General features: G+C 42.0%; 1 protein-coding gene across 3 annotated transcripts in view; it reads right to left on the minus strand.

Annotated features, from left to right (window-relative positions):
- Nucleotides 1-20503, minus strand: part of ar (androgen receptor) — a 209383-nt gene that overhangs the window by 115086 nt on the left and 73794 nt on the right. For all 3 annotated transcript variants that reach the window (XM_060832444.1, XM_060832446.1, XM_060832445.1), the window contains exon 2: nucleotides 10750-10901. In XM_060832444.1, coding sequence (XP_060688427.1) covers nucleotides 10750-10901 — 152 coding nt within the window. The remainder of the gene's footprint in view (nucleotides 1-10749; nucleotides 10902-20503) is intronic.

A 20503-nucleotide genomic window follows, 5' to 3' on the forward strand; every position in this document is an offset into this window, starting at 1 on the left:
GTTATGTCTTCTAAGACCTCCGTGATAGAGGACAGGAACGATGGGAGGCCGCGTTGTCGGTCAGCTTCGCGTCATACAGACTGCATAGAAGGATTTACTGATCCTCATAACGTCAGCCTGAGATGACGTTATCAAGCCATCTTCTTCCTTCAGGCTGCTGAGCACAGAGCTCTCTGTGTGCACCTTCTGGAAGAAGAAACGTGAGCACGTCTCGTCCTGCTCCACCGAGTGGACCCTGGACCGGAAGATTATCTTGGAGGCCTCCGAGGCAAACAGCGAGGCTTGCTGGCCCTTCACCTCCTTGAGGTCCTCCGTGACATCGACCCCCATCGTCTGCAGCAGGAGCAGGTTCCGCATACTTTCCTGGAGCTGGGACAGTTTTCCCCGCCTCTCTCTCGCCTCCTGAACACCTTTGAGGATGAAGAACCTCTTGATATTCCTTTTTACTGTTTTCCACCAGTCCGCTGGGGACTCAAAGAGGGACTTCGCGGTTCTCCAACCTGCGTAGTCCCTCTTGAGCTCCTCAATATTTCCCAGGGTTAACAGTTTTGTGTTCAGCTTCCACGTTCCCTTACCCGCCCGCTGTAGGTGACAGTCCCAACTCTTATAATCAGTGCAATGACCAATGAAGACTGCACCAAATGCCTTCTTCTGTACCCAGTGTAGCTGAGGCTATGAATTCAAGGAACTATGAATCTGCACCTCAAGATCTCTTTATTTGTCAACACTCCCCAGAATCCCTACCATCAAGTGTATAAGTTCTGCACTGAGTTTCCTTACCAAAATGCAATACCTCACATTTATCTAAATTAAACTCACCATGTCACTCCTTCGCCCATCTGACCAAGGTTCTATTGTGCTCTGAAATAAACTTCTTTACTATCCACCATGGCACAACTTTGGTGTTATCTGCAAACGTATGAACCATGTTTCCAGCATTCACATCCTAATTATTCATATAAATGACAAAACGCAGTGCACTCAGGACCAATCCTTGTGGTGCATTGCTGATCACAAGCATCCAGCCCAAAAAATAACCCAATACTCATTTAGTATCTCACCCATCTCCTGTGATTCCACACAGGGGCAGTCTTGCTGATCTTTAAGGGGCAATATTCTCTCCCTTTGGATTTTCCTTCACCCTATTTGTCAAGGCTATATCATGTCCCCTTTTGCCCTACTGATTTCCCTAAAGAATCCTCCTAAATTATACTCCTTGAGGGATTCACTTGATCCCAGCTGTGTACATCTTCCATACGCCTCATTTTTCCTGACCAGAGCCTCAATTTCTCTAGTCATCCAACATTCCCTACACATACCAGCTTTGCCCTTCACCCTAATGGGAGGGGTGGGGGGGCACTGTCCCTGGAAATCTCATTATCTCATTTTTGAAGGCCTCCCACTTTCCAACTGTCCCTTTACTGTGAATAGCCTCCCCCAATCAACTTTTGAAAGTTCTTGTCTATCACCATCAAAATTGGCCTTCCTCCAACTTAGAACTTTAACCTTTTGAACAGGTCTATCTTTTTCCTTAACTATTTTAAAAACTAAGAATTATGACCACTGACGCCAAAATGCTCCCCAATTGACATCTCGGTCAGTTGCCTTGTCTTACTTCCCAACAGAAGGCCAAGCTTTGCTCCTTCTCTACTAGTTACGTGCGCATACTGAATAAGAAAGTTTTCTTGTACACACTTAACAAATTCCTCTCCATCCAAGCCCTTAACACTATAACACTCCCAGTCTACATTGGGAAAGTTAAAATCCCCTACCGTTATAATCCTATCATTCTTACAGATATCCGAATACTCCCTAAAAATTTACTTCTCAATTTCCCACTGACTATTGCAGGGCCTACAGTATAATTCCAATAAAGTGATCATCCATTTCTGCACGCAACCTTCCTTTTGAAATTTTGTACTATTCTCCTCACAGTTTACAATGTTTCCTAGTTTTGCATTATGTTTGCACAAATTTTGAAATTGTGTTTTGTACATCAATGTCTAAATCATTAATTTATATCACGAAAATCAAGTATCCCAACAATGACCCCGGGCAATCTCCACTACTAGCCTTTCCCAGCCTGAGGAGTATCCGATAATTTCTGTTTCCTGTCACTCAGTCTATTTTTCATGCTCCTTGTTGTGGTCCTATCCAGGATTTCCACCTTAATGCAGTTCTGAAATTCCGACTCTGAGTCCTTTTTACATCACATCAACAGCATTGAGCTCATCATACTCACCTGAAACTCTTGAAAAACTTCAGCAAGTTGGTTAAACATGATTTTTCTCTTAAGAAATCCATGCTGGTTCTCCTTTATTCACTTGTATGTGTCCAAGTGACTAATAATTTTGTTCCAAATAAGCGTTTCTAGAGGTTTCCCCACCAATAGAAAAATTGATTGGTTTGTAGTTGCTTGGCTCCTCACATGCATTTTTTTTTAAACAAAAATATAATGTTTGCAATTCTTCAAATTCTGCACCATCTTGAGTGTAAAGAAGATTGAAAAATTATTCCCAGTGTTTGGTAATTCCCTGAGTAGATACATCTCATCTGGTGCCAGGATGTCATCATTTCTAAGGTCAGACAGCCTATCCAATATCGCCTCCAAAACAATTTAAAGCAACTGAATTTCCTCCTCTTTTTACCATGGCCTGTGTAGCATATTCCCCCTTGGCAAAGACCGAAGCAAAAATTTTATTTAATATCTCAGCCATGCCTTCTGCCAATCCCCGTGTCAATCCCCATTTTAGGCTCTAATCAGTCATAATCCTTTTCTTACTACCTTTTTATTATTTATGATTACTGCATAGCAAGAGACTATTTTAGCCATCATGTCTGCACCAGCAAATAACTAAGCCTTATCGTGCTTATCAGCATTTTGGCCTTAGCAATGGAGGTTACGGCACTTTAGATACCTTTTGAAATGAATTGAAGGTTTCAGCCTTAATTATTCTTTGAGGCAGTAAGTTCCAGACCTTTATCTCCTTTGGATGAAAATAAATTTCCCTCATCTCCTCTTTAATCTTTCTAATAAACTTTTTCATTCCATGCCCCAATCATTTACTTCTTTACAATGATAAATTGACCCTTCTCATTGTGATGAAGGTCTGTGATATTATATTATTATTATTATTTGGAAATTTGGACCTAAAGGGGAAGAATAATGTATAGCTTTAGCTTTGATTATGTTTTTAAATTGGGTGTTTTAAGACAGGAGAAGAATTGTGGAGATATTCTCCCATTTTCAGTTGAAGGGTTTGTAGTGAGGTTAATAGCATCTAGCTGCTGAGGCTCACATAATCAACCACTTTTCACCAATTTATTATGCAACAGAGCTCTGGGGCACTTTCACAGAGAATCATGTAGCTAGAGAGGAAAAATATTGTTACTGCTGGGATCTTCTGCCATTCACACAACTGGCACCACATTTAAAGCACATCAGCACACCAGGAACTATATTTCACACTGTTGCACTTAACTATTATCATCAAGGAGGTGACCCAGAGGAAGCAAAGCTCACTCTCTATATTATAGACCTTTTTCAAAGAGGAACAAGTGGACAAGGTGGTGGAGAGGAGAGATGTCCCTTATCCTGTTGACCACCGAACTGAATACAAATATCAATTTTGGTTAGTCTTGTGTAAAACAGGATGCCCAGCAATGCAGAAACAAAGTCAATGATCTTCCACACTCTACAAGAGTTAAGTGCCATCACCTTCTCTCTGCTATTCGACACTCAACTGACGACTAATCACACTGTATCAATGTACAAGTCTCTTGCCAACACTCATGACCTCTGACTCTCTACACGAAAGGGATCATGTCCATTCAACTGCTTTCACTAACCTCATCTCCCAAAATTACTAGCCCTATCTCTGTGCTTCCATGTATTCAATGTTGTTGATGTATTATGGATTACAGAAACCAGATTTAACTTTGGAATAATGGAGGCTAAGTTGGATAGTCTCAAAAATTGGGCTTGGATCACGATGTGGTTAACCCACATTTGTTAGTTGAAATACTGGCATTAGACCAACATCTTGCTGCCGATTCATCACAATGATTTCTATATGTAGCCAGTACTAACCATGCTGTTCCTATTAGCAAGGAGCCAAAAATCATAACTTCCTAACACCACTTAAATCTAGCCTAGATTTTTAAAAGGAGGGGTACATTAACAGCTGGAGGAGGTGATAGATTTCAGAAAAGATGTGAATCTATCCTGGGAAACAGAAAGATCAGTAACGAGAGAGGGCTTTCCAAGGTTTTCAAACACTGCACTGGAGAACTTGGTGGTGCAAGTGAAACGTAAATGTAAGATAAGGAAAAACGTTTTCATATAGTGAGTGATTATGGCTGGAATGAACTGCTCGAGAGCAGTGGAAGCTAGTTCAATTTTGTTTTATTATTTATTGACAAGAGTCAACCACATTGCTGTGGGTCTGGAGTCACACGTCAGCCAGACTAGATAAGGATGGCAAATTCCTTTCCTAAAGGACATTAGTGAACCAGCTGGGTTTTTCCAACAATTGACAATGACTTCATGGTCGTCCTTAGACTCTTACTTCCAGATTTCTTTTTTACTGAATTCAAATGCCACCATCTGCCATAGTGTGATTTGAATCCAGATCCCTTCTCGGTTATAGAGGTCATGCGTTTGGAAGGTATTGTTGAAGGGTCCTTAGTGAACTACTGCATTGCTTCATGTAGTTGGTGCATGCTACTGCCATTGTGCATCAGTGATGAAGGCAGTGCATATAGAAGGTGACAGCTGCCTTGCCAATCAAGCATGCTGCTTTAACACAAAGATGGTGGAAGGACAAGTATTGTCAAGGAAGCAGGGAGGCTGGAGGAGGGTTTGTAGAGGCTAGGAGAGTAGGAAAAGAAGTTACAGATGGAATTCAGTGTAGAAAAGTGTGAGGATATGCACTCTGGTAAGGATAATAGATGCATAGACTATTTTCTAAATCATGACATCACAGAATCCCTACAGTGTAGGAATCATAAAGTCATACATTCCTAGAGATGCACAGCACAGAAACAGACCCTTCAGTCCAACCTGTCCACGCCAACTAGATATCCTTACCTAATCTGGTCCCATTTGCCAGCACTTGGCCCATATCCCTCTAAACCCTTCCTATTCACATAACCATCCAGATGCTTTTTAAAAATTGTAATTGTACCAGCCTCCACCACTTCCTTTGGCAACTTATTCTATATGCTGTGGTTCTGTTCGCCGGGCTGGGAATTTGTGTTGCAGACGTTTCATCCCCTGTCTAGGTGACATCCTTAGTGCTCGGGAGCCTCCTGTGAAGCCATGCCATCCACAGATTCGATCAATAAGCACATCGACCTGGACCACTGCAGCGGACAGCTGGAACTGATAACCGGAAGTGGCAGATTCAAACCACTACAAATGCCGGAGGAAAGATCATAGAAGCACTTCACAGGAGGCTCCCAAGCACTGAGGATGTCACCTAGACAGGGGACGAAACAAATTCCCAGCTCGGCGAACAGGACCACAACGAGCACCTGAGCTACAAATCTTCTCACAGACTTAGAACTTATGCTATATCCTCCGTGTGAAAAAGTTACCCCTTACGTCCTTTGTAAATGTTTGCCCACTCACCCTAAACCTATGCCCTCTATTTCTGGACTCCCCCACTCCAAGGAAAAGACCTTGTCTATTTATCCCATGCATATTCCTCATGATTTTATAAACCTCTATAAAGTCACCCCTTAGCCTCAGACGCTGTAGGGCAAACAGCCCTAGCCTATTCAGCCTCTCCTTCAACCTTGGTAACATCCTTGCAAATCTTTTCTGAACCCTTTCAAGTTTCACAACATCCTTCTAATAGAAAGGAGACCAGAACTGCATGCGATATTGCAAAAATGGCCCAATCAATGTCCTGTACAGCTGCAACTCCTGTACTCAATGCTCTTTCAAATAAAGGGAAGCATACCAAAGGCCTTCTTCACTATCCTATCTACCTGCAACTCCACTTTCAAGGAACTGTGAACCCACACCCCAAGGTCTCTTTATTCAGCAACATTCCCCAGGAACTTACCATTACCAATGGGCTGTATGGCCTACGTCTGTTCCTATGTCTATAGTTTTATTAGCCATACTACTCAATAATACAGACATACTTTTCACTTTCACTTGCAGTACAAGGTAACATACACCAGAGAAGCATCAGGAATTAGACAGACTGGACACACACATCTGCATGTCACAAACACCAAGCAAGGGTCATTGCTGACCATCTTGAGAATAACTATTAAGGCCTGGACAGTGACAGAGATGAATGTTCTGCACAAAATGAACTGAGGGCATTGTTACTAAATTTGCAGATGACACAAAGATGGGAGGAGGCTGCAGAAGGGCTTGCACAGCCTAAGAGAGTAGGAAGTGAAGTTGCAGATAGAATTCAACATTGCAATTTGTGAGGGTATGCACTTTGGTAGGGGTAGTATAGGCATGGAGAAAGTGAGGACTGCAGATGCTGAAAAATGTGTTGCTGGAAAACGCAGCAGGTCAAGCAGCATCCAAGGAGCAGGAGAATCGACGTTTCGGGCATAAGCCCTTCTTCAGGAATGATCAGGAATATAGGCATGGACTATTTTCTAAATCATAGCATCACAGAATCCCTACAGTGCAGGAGCAGACCAGTCCACACTGCCCCTCCAAAGAGCATCCCACCCAAACCCACTGCCCTATCCAATTCTTGCCTCTCTGTAGGGATTCTATGATTCTATAAATGTACCCCCTGCTTCCAGCTTGTCTGCAAATCAATTATTACTGCTTGAACCAGTAACTTGAATCAATAGCAACAGTTCTAACAATGAGTACCAGTTTCTTGCTTTCTAAAGTTGCATGTAGTTCTTCAACAATCCTTGGCTTTTCAAACAGTTATTTTCCCATTTCAGTCCACAACTAATAATACAGAAAAATAAAAAGATATGATATTTACATGGTGCCTAATGAAATGATCAGCAATTTGTGAAGCAGGGTGATGTACATCATACAGGGAGCAACTCATTAGGATTGCCAAAGATTAGGGGCCCAACAGGTATTTGTCCTATATAGATCAAACACCTGTTGTAATACTGTTGCATACTAAACAGCCTGACATCACAGACTTCTTGCAGTCCCTCCCTCGCAGTTTGAGACACTTAATCAACCTAATCCAGATGTAATCACAGCTGTTCATTTCATATTGTGTAATTTTAATTTCAATGGAAGGTAACAGTGAACAATTTTCGGGCAGAGGTTTCAGCCTTCATGTGCAAATGGGACCATGAACAATCCCCTTTATGGCAATCATACCCACAAGCCCCATGGGCTTTGTACATGCCCAGGTCCACATCTAACCTATCTACATGAGTATGCACCTGGTGGGGTCAAACACTGTCCTCCAGTGAACCTTATTGAAGGTAGTGGATTATTGACGATGGATACGTAATGCCCTGTTCCCACCCATTGTTTACCCTATTTCACCCTTAAAAATGAAATTGCCCCTCTTCACAACTGTCATCACCTCATCCCCTCATTCTACAACCTCCAATACCCATTAAGATGAGTTTCCTGCCTTTCAGACCCCTTTACTCCGGAGCCCACTTTTCCCCCAGTTCTTCTGGACAAACCTGAACGTAGCCCACCCCTTAACCTAACCTAACCAGCCAGTCCCAGATGAGAAGTGCCCAGATTCCTATCTGACCACTATACATTTCCCTGAGTGCATTAACTCTACCCCATTGGACTGGCCTCTATGGAGCCACTTCTTGGACTGCAGAGGCATGGATCCCAACCAAGAACACACCCTCCAGATATCTGACTGTGCAAATTTCCTATTTTCTACCAAGTATGCTGCAAATGATCAATTAGCACCATGTTGCAGCAGTAAGACCAGGAAAGGCACAATGAAGACAGGCACTAAGAAAATAGGTACTGGAGGAAATCATGAGGAATTGAGAGCGGCAAGATTTAATTTAGAAATTTAGTTTGACACATTTATTTTGTGTTTGTCTTTAATGTGCCCTAATCAATATTCAGTGACAGAGAAACAGGAATGTGCAATCTTACTAGGATTGAGAAATTGGAGAGAGAGCTTTTGGTATCACTCTTTGATGAGTTCATCACTGATAGTCTGGCCAGAAAGAAGCTGTCAAGGTTGCTTCTATCCTTCTGCATCTTCCTCCTCCTCATTCTTCAGTTCCTGAACCGCTTATCATTTGCTGGTGATAAGACCTGTCCCCTAAAGATAATTAGGTTGTGTAACGTGCAGCAAACTACCATGGACCATGAGACCAACTCTTCCAAGTATTATATGATTTCACCAGTACAGACCAGGTTGCAGAAGCATTATTTCACTCCAAACTGTTCTATTCTATCATATTTCATCCAACAACATAGCTTCCATTGTGCACATGCTATAAAGATGCTGTTGGGGTACACACCAGAGACATGAGCCATGTCATCAGTGGATTTGGTTAGTCAAGTATCAAATACAGCTGATGCAGAATAAAGATATTGTGAGCACCGACAGGATATGTTAATACACAAGTTGAATGCTGAAATAGTGGAACTGCTTGTAGTTCTGCAATCTGATCAAAACCAGAGGTCACTTTGCTTGTTTCTCTCTGGGAAGACATAATGAAATGAAGTTAGATTTATTGAAAGGAGAGTGTCAGTGCCCGTCGCTTGCCCAACAATGGGCCAAAATCCAGAAGACGTTATAAAATCACCAACTTCAGACTTGGAGTTAGCCAAATAACATTTCATCGCCATAGGCACCTTAATAAAATTCTTTGGAGGTTGAAGTTGTGACTGTACAGCTGGCAGCAAGGCAATTCCTGTAGCAGCGCAAGCATTTCATATATAGTTGCTTGTTGAATTTCAGTTAAGAAATTGCTTTCTGAACATAATGGACAAGTGTAGTGGACAGCGACGAAGGTTACCTCAGAGTACAATGGATATTGATCAGATGGGCTAATGGGCTGAGGACTGGCAGATGGAGTTTGGCTGAGATAAATGCGAGCTGCTGCATTTTGGAAAGGCAAATCAGAGCTGGACTTAAACACATAATGATAAGGTTGGGGAGTGTTGCTGAACAAAGACACTTTGGTGCACAGGTTAATTGCTCTTTGAAAGTGGAGTTGCAGGTAGATAGGGTACTGAAGAAGGCATTTGGTCGGTTTTCTTTTATTGGGCAGAGCACTAAGTACAGGAGTTGGGAGGTCATGTTGCAGCTGTACAGGACATTGGAAAGGCCACTTTTGAAATATTGTGTGCAATTCTGGTCTCCCTCCTATCGGAAGAATGGTGTGAAACTTGAAAGGGTTCAGAAAAGACTTACAAGGATATTACCAGGGTTGAAGGATTTGAGGTACAGGGAGAGGCTGAACAGGGCGAGGCTGTTTTTCCTGAAGTGTCAGAGACTGAGAGGTGACCTTATAGAGGTTTATAAAATCATGAGGAGCATGGATTGGATAAATTGACAATGTCTTCACCTTCGGGTGTGGGAGTTCAGAACTAGAGAGCATAGGTTTAGGGTGAGGGGGGGGAAATTTAAAAGGGACGTAAGGGGCAATGCTTAAACATAGAGGGTGGTGCGTGTAAGAAATGAGTTGCCAGAGGAAGTGGTGGAGGCTGGTACAATTACAACATTTAAAAGGCATCTGGATGGCTGTATGAACAGGATGAGTTTAGTGGGATATGGGCCAAGCGTTGGTAATTGGGACTTGATTAGGTTAGGATATCTGATCAGCATGGGTGAGTTGGACCAAAGGGTCTGTTTCCGTGATGTACATCCCTATGACTCGATGTGGCCTCTTGCTGACAGCCCTCATACTTCTTCAAGCAACTTGACATGCTCTCTGTAATCACTCATGGCTCATTCTATGTCTAAAAGTACATCCATGTTTAAGGGGAAATGATTTATGCTGACATCTTGAAGTCAGCAAAGGTAAGCACCTGCCATATCTTTACTGCAGACTTTCACACTTTAAGGAACTATGGAAAGCCCAGCACTTATAGAATTGTAGGAACAGCCAGAATATATCAACCAGCAACTAATTTATAAGTAATATGTAGCATGTGTGTGTATTTGTGTGTGTGGAGGGTGGTGTTTTTGCTGTTGGGTGAGATTAAGAAGGTCGCAGGCTTGAAAAAAAAATTGCAATCTATGGTTTCATACCACAGGACTGACTGAAACTCATTTCTCAGACTAGAGGTTTCATACTACTCCAAACTACATAATGTTACGCCTGCCTGCTCTACATACATTCCGTGATGCTAGCATTCCGTGATGCTAGCACCCTCATGAATGCGATTTTCAGAAAGGTGCATACACACATTATACATGATTTTGATCCTCAAACAGCATCTGCAGCACTATTTACATTTGAACAACAAAAAGTAACATGGAAGAGACTTAAGGACGACTTTTAACAACGCATGCAGCACATACATATGAAAGAAACAGAGCTATGAAATTTAATGATATCAAATCAACAGGAACCATTCTGCTCAGTGAACACCAATCTGGATAAAAACACAATCTGAAACAATAATGCACTACAGAAATTATGAGTTTTCTCTCTTTATTGGCTGCCTAACTTGCTGAGAATTTCTAGCATTTCTATTTCTATTCCAGATTTCCAGAATCTGCAATATTTTACTTTTGTATTAATCTGGATAATCCAAGGTACTGCTATCAAATCAGGATATTAATAACAATGTACCTTCAGCTGCTCTCTTGAAGAACACCTTGCAACTGCCACAGGTGAGTGCTCCATAATGACAGCCTGATGCTTCATCTCCACAAATGAGACAGGTTTTCTGAGGTTGAAAAAAGTAGTCCATCTGGAGACCAAGATTCCTTGTATTATCCAATCTTTAAAACAAAGAACACATAAGTCTAGGAGTGTCTGCTGTAAAAAGTTGTAAATATCTGTTAGAACAAGTTAGGATGATCAGAAAGGTTTTACGTTAACAATGTCAAGTTCAGTTTTCTTAAATTGCTTTCTATGATTTTTTTCAACCATTGTTTGTTGATTGTATTCTCTAAGTTTAAACGATATCTATGAAAACATTAAACCAACTGCCTTAAGAATAAATTGGTTTCGATCTTTATGACATCACTGTCTACAAGAATAGTGCCAAAAGACTAGAGGATAGCAAATGTTTTTCCCTTATTCAAGAAGGGGAGTAGAGACAACCCTGGTAATTATAGACCAGTGAGCCTTACTTCGGCTGTAGGTAAACTGTTAGAAAAGTTATAAAGGGGTAAGATTTATAATCATTTAGAAAGGAATAAGTTGATTAGGCATAGTCAACATGGTTTTGTGAAAGGTAGGTCGTGTCTCACAAACCTTATTGAGTTCTTTGAGAAAAATGACCAAACAGGTAGATGAAGGTAAAGCAGTTGATGTGGTGTATATGGTTTCAGGAAGGCATTTGATAAGGCTCCCCACAGCAGGCTATTGCACAAAATACGGAGGCACGGGATTGAGGGTGATTTAGCAGTTTGGATCAGAAATTGGCTTGCTGAAAGAAGGCAGAGGGTGGTGGTTGATGGGAAATGTTCATCCTGGAGTTCAGTTACTAGTGGTGTATCGCGAGGATCTGTTTTGGGTCCACTGCTGTTTGTCATTTTTATAGACAACCTGGATGAAGGGTGTAGAAGAATGGGATAGTAAGTTTGCAGAGGACAGTAAAGCTGATAGATTGTGCATAGTACATAAGGATGTTGTAGATTACAGATGGACACAGGTAAGCTGCAGAGGTGGCAAATGGAGTTTAATGTGGAAAAAAGTATGAGGTGATTCACTTTGGAAGGAGCAACAGGAATGCAGAGTACTGGGCTAATAGTAAGATTCTTGGTAGTGTAGATGAGAAGAAAGCTCTCTGTGTCCAGGTACATAGATCCATAAGAGTTGCCACCCAGGTTGATAGGATTATTAAGAAGGCATATGATGTGTTAGCTTTTATTAGTACAGGGACTGAGTTTGAGAACCATGAGGTCATGCTGCAGCTGGACAAAACTCTGGTGTGGCTGCACTTGGACTACTGCATACTGTTCTGGTCACCGCATTATAGAAAGGATGTGGAAGCTTTGGAAAGGGTTCAGCAGAGATTTACTAGGATGTTGCCCAGTATGGAGGGTAGGTCTTACAAGGAAAGGCTGAAAGGCTTGAGGCTGTTTTCTTTGGAAAGAAAAAGGTTGAGAGGTGGCTTAATTGAGACACGTAAGATAATCAGAGGGTTAGATAGGGTGGACATTGAGAGCCTTTTTTCTCAGATGGTGATGGCTAACATGAGGGGCATAACTTTAAATTGAGGGGTGATAGATATAGGACAGATGTTAGAGGTAGTTTCTTTACTCAGAGAGTAGTAGGGGTGTGGAACGAGCTGCCTGCAACAGTAGTAAACTTGCCAACTTTAAGGGCATTTAACTGGTCATTGGGTAGTCATATGAACGAAAATGGAATTGTGTAGGTTAGATGGGCTTCAGATTGGTTCCACAGATCAATGCAACATCTAGGGCCGATGGACTTGTACTGCGCTGTAATGTTCTATGTTCTAATAAACTGCAATATTTTATTTTGATCACTTAAAAGAATCCCTCTAAATTTGTCAGGAACTGGAAATAAAAATATGTTGAAATTTTAATCCATTTTCGACACACAATATTTAAGCTGAAGTATTGCTTAAGTCAACTAATTTATAAAGATTCTGTATCCACCAATTACATCTCAGGCTGTTGGGGATACAGAGTATTCGTATATTAATGATTTCATGTGAGAAATAGTTTTGTTGCTCTAACAGTCAATCACACTTTAATTATGGGGAAACTGAAATCATGCAAATTAATGCTAAAGTAGAATACCCAAATTTCCAACTGCAAGTGATGGTCAATATAACTTGCAGCTCTAACCAACCACCCCTTATCTCCTGTTGATCAAAAAAGAAATGCAGACCGAACAGCAATTTGATTTAGACACCATTTTTAAGGTCGGCATTTCTGAGGATTGATCACTGAGTTCAATTTAACACCTGTTAAATAAGAAGAGATAAGTAAAAGTGATTAAGGCATCTATTAAAGTATTTAAGGAGTAAGACAGGAGAGGGTTTTAAGGAGGAAACTCTACAGCTTAAAAGCTGGACAGTTGAAGAAATGCGCAAAGGAAGGGATGAAATAAATCTGTGATGTACAATGGGTCAGATCTGAAGGAGTGGAGAGGTTGTCAGAGGAAAGGAGTACTACAGGAGACCCATGTGTGCGTCTGAAAATAATACAAATTTGAAGTCAGTCACCAAGTGCATAGGGGCAGGCATTTAAAGTAAATAAGGTTATGTACAGCTCGCCAAGAGAGAATTGTGAATGTTTAATCTAGTGGTAAATTCATCCATGCAAACTTCAGCAGCAGGTACAGAGACAAATGATTTTAGAGGTGGAAATAGGCTGTTCTGCTGATAGAGACAATGTAAAGCTCAACTCAGAGTTGCATAATATATTAAATTTACCAACAGTCTGGTTTAAACTTGGAGTGTGGTCATGGCAAGGGATGGAATTCTTCAAAAACAGTTTGCATCAGTTCATTGGAGGGAATCTCCATTCATCTAATCCTGACAAACTGTTAAAAATCAGAGGGAGTGGAGGGGTCAATGAGGATGGCAGAAAGTTTGTGTAAAATGTGATCAGCACGTAGAACCTGATATTGTGTTCTCAGAAACACACAGGAACAGAAATTGATGGAGAAAGCAGGTCTGGCTGCATCAGCGGAGAGACAACAGAGGTAACATTTCGATTTTAGTGATTTTTTTTCAGAACTGAACTGGAAATATTAACTCTGTTTTGTTTGCACAGATACAGTCAGGTGTGCTCCACCAATTTCAGTTATTATTGTCTCAGATCTCCAGAATCCGCAATGCTTTGCTTATTACTGTTGTATTTTTAAATGTTGTCATGGGACAGTCTCCTGATGTTAATTAGAGGTGAGAAAGTAGGTGACAGAGTGGAACTGAATCAGGTTTCAGGAGCTAGACAATTAACAAAGGAAACACTGAAGAAGCAAAGGGTGCTCAAATATATCAAAGATTGCAGATGAGAAGGAACAGCTTACTATTGTCACTCTTATCTGCAACTTTCTTAAAATGTAATTTTAGAACGATGCCTCAGTGTCTTGTAGAATCCTCTTGTTATTTTCTACAGCCTCCCAATTTGAATTTCAATGAGCTATATGACTAGGATAAAGAATTAATGAAGTGGTTTCCTGTTGTCTTCTTCACATGTAATTAAAAAGAATACACAAGATTTCTTGAAGGAATATCTGCTCGTATTTAGCCACTTTCTCTCAAAGTTCTAGCTCTCCTGCTGTCATTGAATATTTGCTGGTTTTCCTATTGGACATGGCTCATAACCCTGAACATGGGACTCTTTCTTTGACCTCTGTTAACAAAATGAACAAATGAACTCCGTTCAATCCAATGGTGGGGTGAAAATCTAAATGGAGAGGTTAAAATAAGCAACTGACATGAAGATAAGCACAGATGCGGGATCCAGAAAGACCACTCAAGGGCTCCAAACTGAAATGGGAAATGGGAGATAGGGCATAACGTAGTAGGACAGGCAAACGTTTTTTGATGTGGATTGGCATATTTAATGAAGAGTGGAAAAAGCTAAGAAGGACCCCGGAAATAAAGTTTAAAAAGCTTCCCCTCTAAACCCATGCTGGTTCTTTCTCATGCTTGTTTCAGTAGCAACTGCTTTGGAAAAGCTAAGACTTTAAATCTTGGTTTTGTGGGAGTTTGCCTCTCCTGTTCAGGATGCTTCTGTTGTTCCAACTTAAAAATACCTAAAGCCTCACAAGCTGTTAATGGGTTTTCAATAGACACTTGTCACCTCTGATTCAAAACATTTCTTCAAAAACAAAGGACAAAAATAACCTCTTAAAGCCATAGTATCATCACAGTACATTGGTGTTCCAAGTTTAAATTCAGGTCTATTGATTGAGGGAACAAACAAAAGGTAATATAGCTCCGACGTTCGATTAAAAATGAACTAAGTGACATGAACATTCGCAGAGTGATTACATTTTTAAATAGCCATGCATGAAATATCGATGTTTTCAAGTTCAAAGGCAATAAATGATATCATCTGAGGAATTTCATTTCTCAGTCTTCTCCTTTGTTTTGGAATACTTATGGTAAATGAGTGTACCTAACAAAAACACTCGTCCATGAACAATATACTTTAGTATAATTTTAGAAGTTTCCACCCTAGGAAGACAATCAGCTTTCTTAAATAATAGAAGTTTCTTGCTTCTGGAATAATTCTTATCAATATTTACTGCCCAGATCTGGAAATAGTACTGCAGGCAAAATCACTTCCAAGTTCATGCCCTGAACAAGAAAGTCCAGGATGCTATTTGCCTTATTAACCTGCGAAAGAAAATATTAAAAGAGAAAGAAAGATCAATAGAACTTAATTAAAAACCTAGTACCTAAATGCACTCATTATTTGATTAGATTAGATTACTTACAGTGTGGAAACAGGCCCTTCGGGCCAACAAGTCCACACTGACCCGCCGAAGCGCAACCCACCCATACCCCTACATTTACCCCTTACCTAACACTACGGGCAATTTAGCATGGCCAATTCACCTGACCCGCACATCTTTGGACTGTGGGAGGAAACCGGAGCACCCGGAGGAAACCCACGCATACACGGGGAGAACGTGCAAACTCCACACAGTCTGTCGCCTGAGTCGGGAATTGAACCCGGGTCTCAGGTGCTGTGAGGCAGCAGTGCTAACCACTGTGCCGCCCCTTCATTTGGAATGAAGTTAATGAGTATCCAGCACAAATGCAGACAAATGGGTATGATCTTGTGGGGATCACTGAAACATAGTTACAGGAAGATCAGGACTGGAAGTTAAATATCCAAGGGCACTCGTATTCCCAAAAGATAAATAAAAGGAAAAGGAGGTGCAATTGCTTTATTGGATAAGGATAACAGGAAGGCTGTCTCAAGAAATGATTCTGGCACTTGGGACCAAAATATTGATTACAGTGATACTGGAAAAGCAGAGGAGGTCAGACAGCATCAGAGGAACAGGAAAATCAACTTTTTGGGCAAAAGCCTTTCATCAGGAATGAATGCTCATTCCTGATGAAGGGGCTTTTGCCAAAACGTTGATTTTCCTATTCCTCTGATGCTGTCTGACTTCTGCTTTTCCAGTACCACTCTGATCTTGACTCTAATCTCCATTGTGGTACTACCCACCTCCATCTACCAAAATATGGCATCAGTCAGAGTAGGAATAAAAAGCAAGGAACAATTTACATGCCATGGAACAGTACTTCCAAATTAGGGCATATTATAAACCAGGAGATTATAAAAACAGTGAGACAGGCACAATGGTAATTATGGGTGATTTGAACTTTCATATTGACTGGATTAATCAATTTAGCAAGGGTAGCCTCGAAGAAAGGTTTATAGAGTAAGAGGGATTTTTTTTAGGACAAAATACCAAGGGAGCAAACCAGAGAACTGGTTTAGATTTTAGATTAGCTATTATGTAATGAGAAAGGATTGAGTCACATATGCAAGTTTTAGTGAATGGACAAAAGTAACTGTGCAGGCCGGAGGAAGGAGTTGGCCTGAGCGGACTGAACAAAAATACCAAAGGACAAGATAGTTGAAAAGAGTGGCAAATCCTTACATCGATATTAAATACCTCTCAAAGTGTATTCATGATAGGACGAGGAATTGTGAAAAGGTAATAAATGAAAAGGTAATAAATCATCAATGGTTTAACAAGGAGTTCAAGGATAACAAAGGCAAAAACTAGGGTATATTTAGTGGCACTCTGCAGGACTGGGACAACTTTAAAGCTCATCAAAAGGTTACTAAAAACAAAATCAAAGGAGCCAAGGAACAACAAAAGGAAACAAGCAGAAAACGGTGGCACAGTGGTTAGCACTGCTGCCTCACAGCGCCTGAGACCCGGGTTCAATTCCCGACTCAGGCGACTGACTGTGTGGAGTTTGCACGTTCTCCCCGTGTCTGCGTGGATGTGCTCCGGTTTCCTCCCACAGTCCAAAGATGTGTGGGTCAGGTGAATTGGCCATGCTAAATTGTCCGTAGTGTTAGGTAAGGGGTAAATGTAGGGGTATGGGTGGGTTGTGCTTCGGGGGGTCGGTGAGGGCTTGTTGGGCCGAAGGGCCTGTTTCCACACTGTAAGTAATCTAATCTAATCAGCATTGATAGCAAAAGCTTCTATAAGCATACAAAAGGAAGAGAATAGCAAAAGAAAATGTTGGCCCTTTAGAAGTAGAAATGGCACAGGTACTAAACCAATATTTTGACTCTGTTTTCACAGTGGAAGTTGACAATTTTTTCCCAAAAGTATAGTTACTACAGGGGAACTTGGTGAAATTACTATAACTAAGGAGAAGGTATTTGAAATAACTCCACAGAAGCTCGTGTTCTGTCACCAAATCACGCCTTATTTACATGTGCATAGTACATGACACTGGTCCGACTTCCTCAGAATCAGAGTGAACAGAATCTCTGACACTCCTTTTTTTCAATTAGTTCTGAAAACCTTCCCTGAATTGCAAAATAATTCAACAGAGACCAGTATCCCCAGTCACCAAGTCACTCTGTATATACACATGTGGAGAGTCATTGACAGTGATCCAGCTCCCTCAGAGCGAGGTCTCAAAGTGAACAGAATCTCTGACACTCCTGTTTATATCTGTCTGTCAGGGATCCCTGACTAGACCAGGTTAACAGCCCCAATTAGGGGAACCCATTTTCTAGGAGGTCCACCTGGCTGGCCTCTTTAGAATTACATCACTTCTGCTCAAAGTCTAGAAATGCAGGTCTGTTCTTTTTCTTGTAGTATGACCTGGGGCTGTTTTGCACCAGTCCGGTTCCTCTGACTCAGCCTCAGATACTGACAGTATGTACAGATCGCAGCCTGCGTCATATGCCCAGAGAGTCTCACAAGAAATTCATCCACTTCAGGTGGGAAAGACGTCGAAGTCATGACATCCGCCATGTCCACCTTAGATATCAAGGTTTCTTCAGTGCTAGATAGAGGGAATGAACCTGTGGGTTGCGATGGCCTTTCCAAGGAGCCAGGTATGTTTTCCTCATGCCCCGTTTGTGAGGTTGCAGCTTTCATGTGGTCGACGTGCTTGTTCAGGACCTCCTCAGCCACCTGAATGTTGTACTTCACAAAATCTGACTTCACACTGACAATGACTCTTATCCATGTAGTGTTATTCCTGTGGTTTTAGCACCAAACTTTGGCCCCTGAAGTAAACTGTCTCTTTTTGCTTAGAGATGTCTTGTGCGTAGCTTCAGCTTTCCTGATGTTGTTTCACCCTTGTACCCCAGGTCTGGGAAGATCGAATTTATCCTGGTGCAGAGTATCCTCCCCATTGGCAACTCTGCTGGAGCTATCCCTGTAACTGCATGAAGGTGGTCTGATAATCATATAGGAACTGAGACAATTTGGCATCAAGTAAAACTGGAGACAGTTTCTTTAAGTGTGGTACTAAAGAAGCACAGCTCTTCAGGCAGCATCCCAAGAACAGGAGAGTCAATGTTTTGAGCAAACGTTCTTCATCAGGAATGTGGGGGGAGGCCCAAGGGGGATGAGAGATAATTGAGAGGGGGTGTGGGGTGAGGGGGAAGGCAGCTGAGAATATGATAGGTAGATGAAGATGGGGTGAAGGTGATAGATCAGAAAGAGGAGCAGAGTGGATAGATGGGAAAGAAAATGGATAGGTAGGGCAGATGAAGAGCGCAGTGTCAAGTTGGAGGGTTGAATCTGGAATGGGGGGGAGCAGATGAAGAAACTGGTGGAAATCAACATGGATCCTGGGTGGTTGGAGAGTCCCAAGGCAGAAGATGAGGCATTCTTCCTCCAGGCGTCAGGTGGCTAGAATCTGGCGGTGGAGGAGACCCAGGATTTGCATGTCCTTGGCAGAGTGAGAGGGGGTGTTGAAGTGTTCGGTCACAAGGCAGTGGCATCTAGTCCCAAAGATGTTCACTGAAACGTTCCGCAAGTGGGCGTCCTGCCTCCCCAATGTAGCAGTGAGCACAATGAGAGCAACAGACACCGTAGACGTGTGTGGAGGTGCAGGAAAACCTCTGCCTGTGTGGCAGGATCTTTTGGGGCCTTGGGTGGAGGGGAGGAGAGAGGTGTGGGTGCAGATTTTACACTTCCTGCAGTGGCAAGGGAAGGTGCTGGGTGTATAGGATGGGTTGGTGGGGGGCTTGGACCTAACTAGGGAGTCACAGAGAGAATGGTCTCTGCGGAACACAGATAGGTTCAGCCTCTGCTGCATCTGTGACCAGGAGGACCAATTCCACCATAGATCATCCCGGATGACCACCTTCTTCAAGGATCACAATTTCCCCTCCCACGTAGTCAACAATGCCCTCAAATTCCCGCAACTCCGCCCTTGAACCCCACCCTTCCGATCGGAACAAAGACAGAATCGCCCTGGTCTACCCCTTCCACCCCACCAAGCTCCAGATACAACGCATCAACCTCTGCCATTTCCGCCACCTACAAACAGATCCCCCAGAGATTTTTTCCCCAGCACGTTTTGAGAAGATTTGTATGTCAGGTTGAGGTTCTGGATGTAGGTTTGTTTGCTGAGCTGGAAGGTTCGTTTTCAGATGTTTCAATCACCACCCGAGGTAACACTTCAGTGAGTCTTCTAATGAAGCACGAGTGGTGTAGCCCGCTTTCTTCTTGTATGTTTGAATTTCCTAGGGTTGGTGATCTCATTTCCTGGGGTGACATTATTTCCTATGATGACGTCATTTCTGGTTCTTTGTTCGCAGGGGGTGGTAGATGGGGTCTAATTCGATGTGTTTCTTGATAGAGTTCCGGTTGGAACACCATGCTTCTAGGAATTCTTGTGCATGTCTCTGTTTAACTTGTCCTAGGATGTGTTGTCCCAGTCAAAATGCTGTCCTTCCTCATCTGTATGTAAGGATACTAGTGATGGTGGGTCATGTTGTTCTGTGGCTAGTTGATGTTCACGTATCCTGGTGGCTAGTTTTCTGTCTGTTTGCTCAATGTAGTGTTTGTTACAATTCGTGCAAGGTATTTTGTAAATGCCATTAGTGTTGCCTGTTGTCTGTATAGGGTCTTTCAAGTTCATTAGCTGCTGTTTTAGTGTGTTGGGCTACTATGACGCCAAGGGGTCTGAGTAGTCTGGCAGTCATTTCTGAGATGTCTTTAATGTAGGGGAGAGTGGCTAGGGTTTCTGGATGTCTTTTGAATGCTTGTTTGGGTTTGTTGTTCAGAAATCAGCAGACTGTGTTCATTGGGTACCCATTCTTTCTGAATACACTGTATAGGTGATTTTCCTCTGCTCTGCGTAGTTTCTCTTTGCTTCAGTATGTGGTGGCTCATTGAAATAACTTTCTCATGCAGCTTTGTGAGAGTGGATGTTGGGATG

This window comes from Hemiscyllium ocellatum, chromosome 11 (genome assembly GCF_020745735.1).
Source record: "Hemiscyllium ocellatum isolate sHemOce1 chromosome 11, sHemOce1.pat.X.cur, whole genome shotgun sequence".
Lineage (NCBI taxonomy): Eukaryota > Metazoa > Chordata > Chondrichthyes > Orectolobiformes > Hemiscylliidae > Hemiscyllium > Hemiscyllium ocellatum.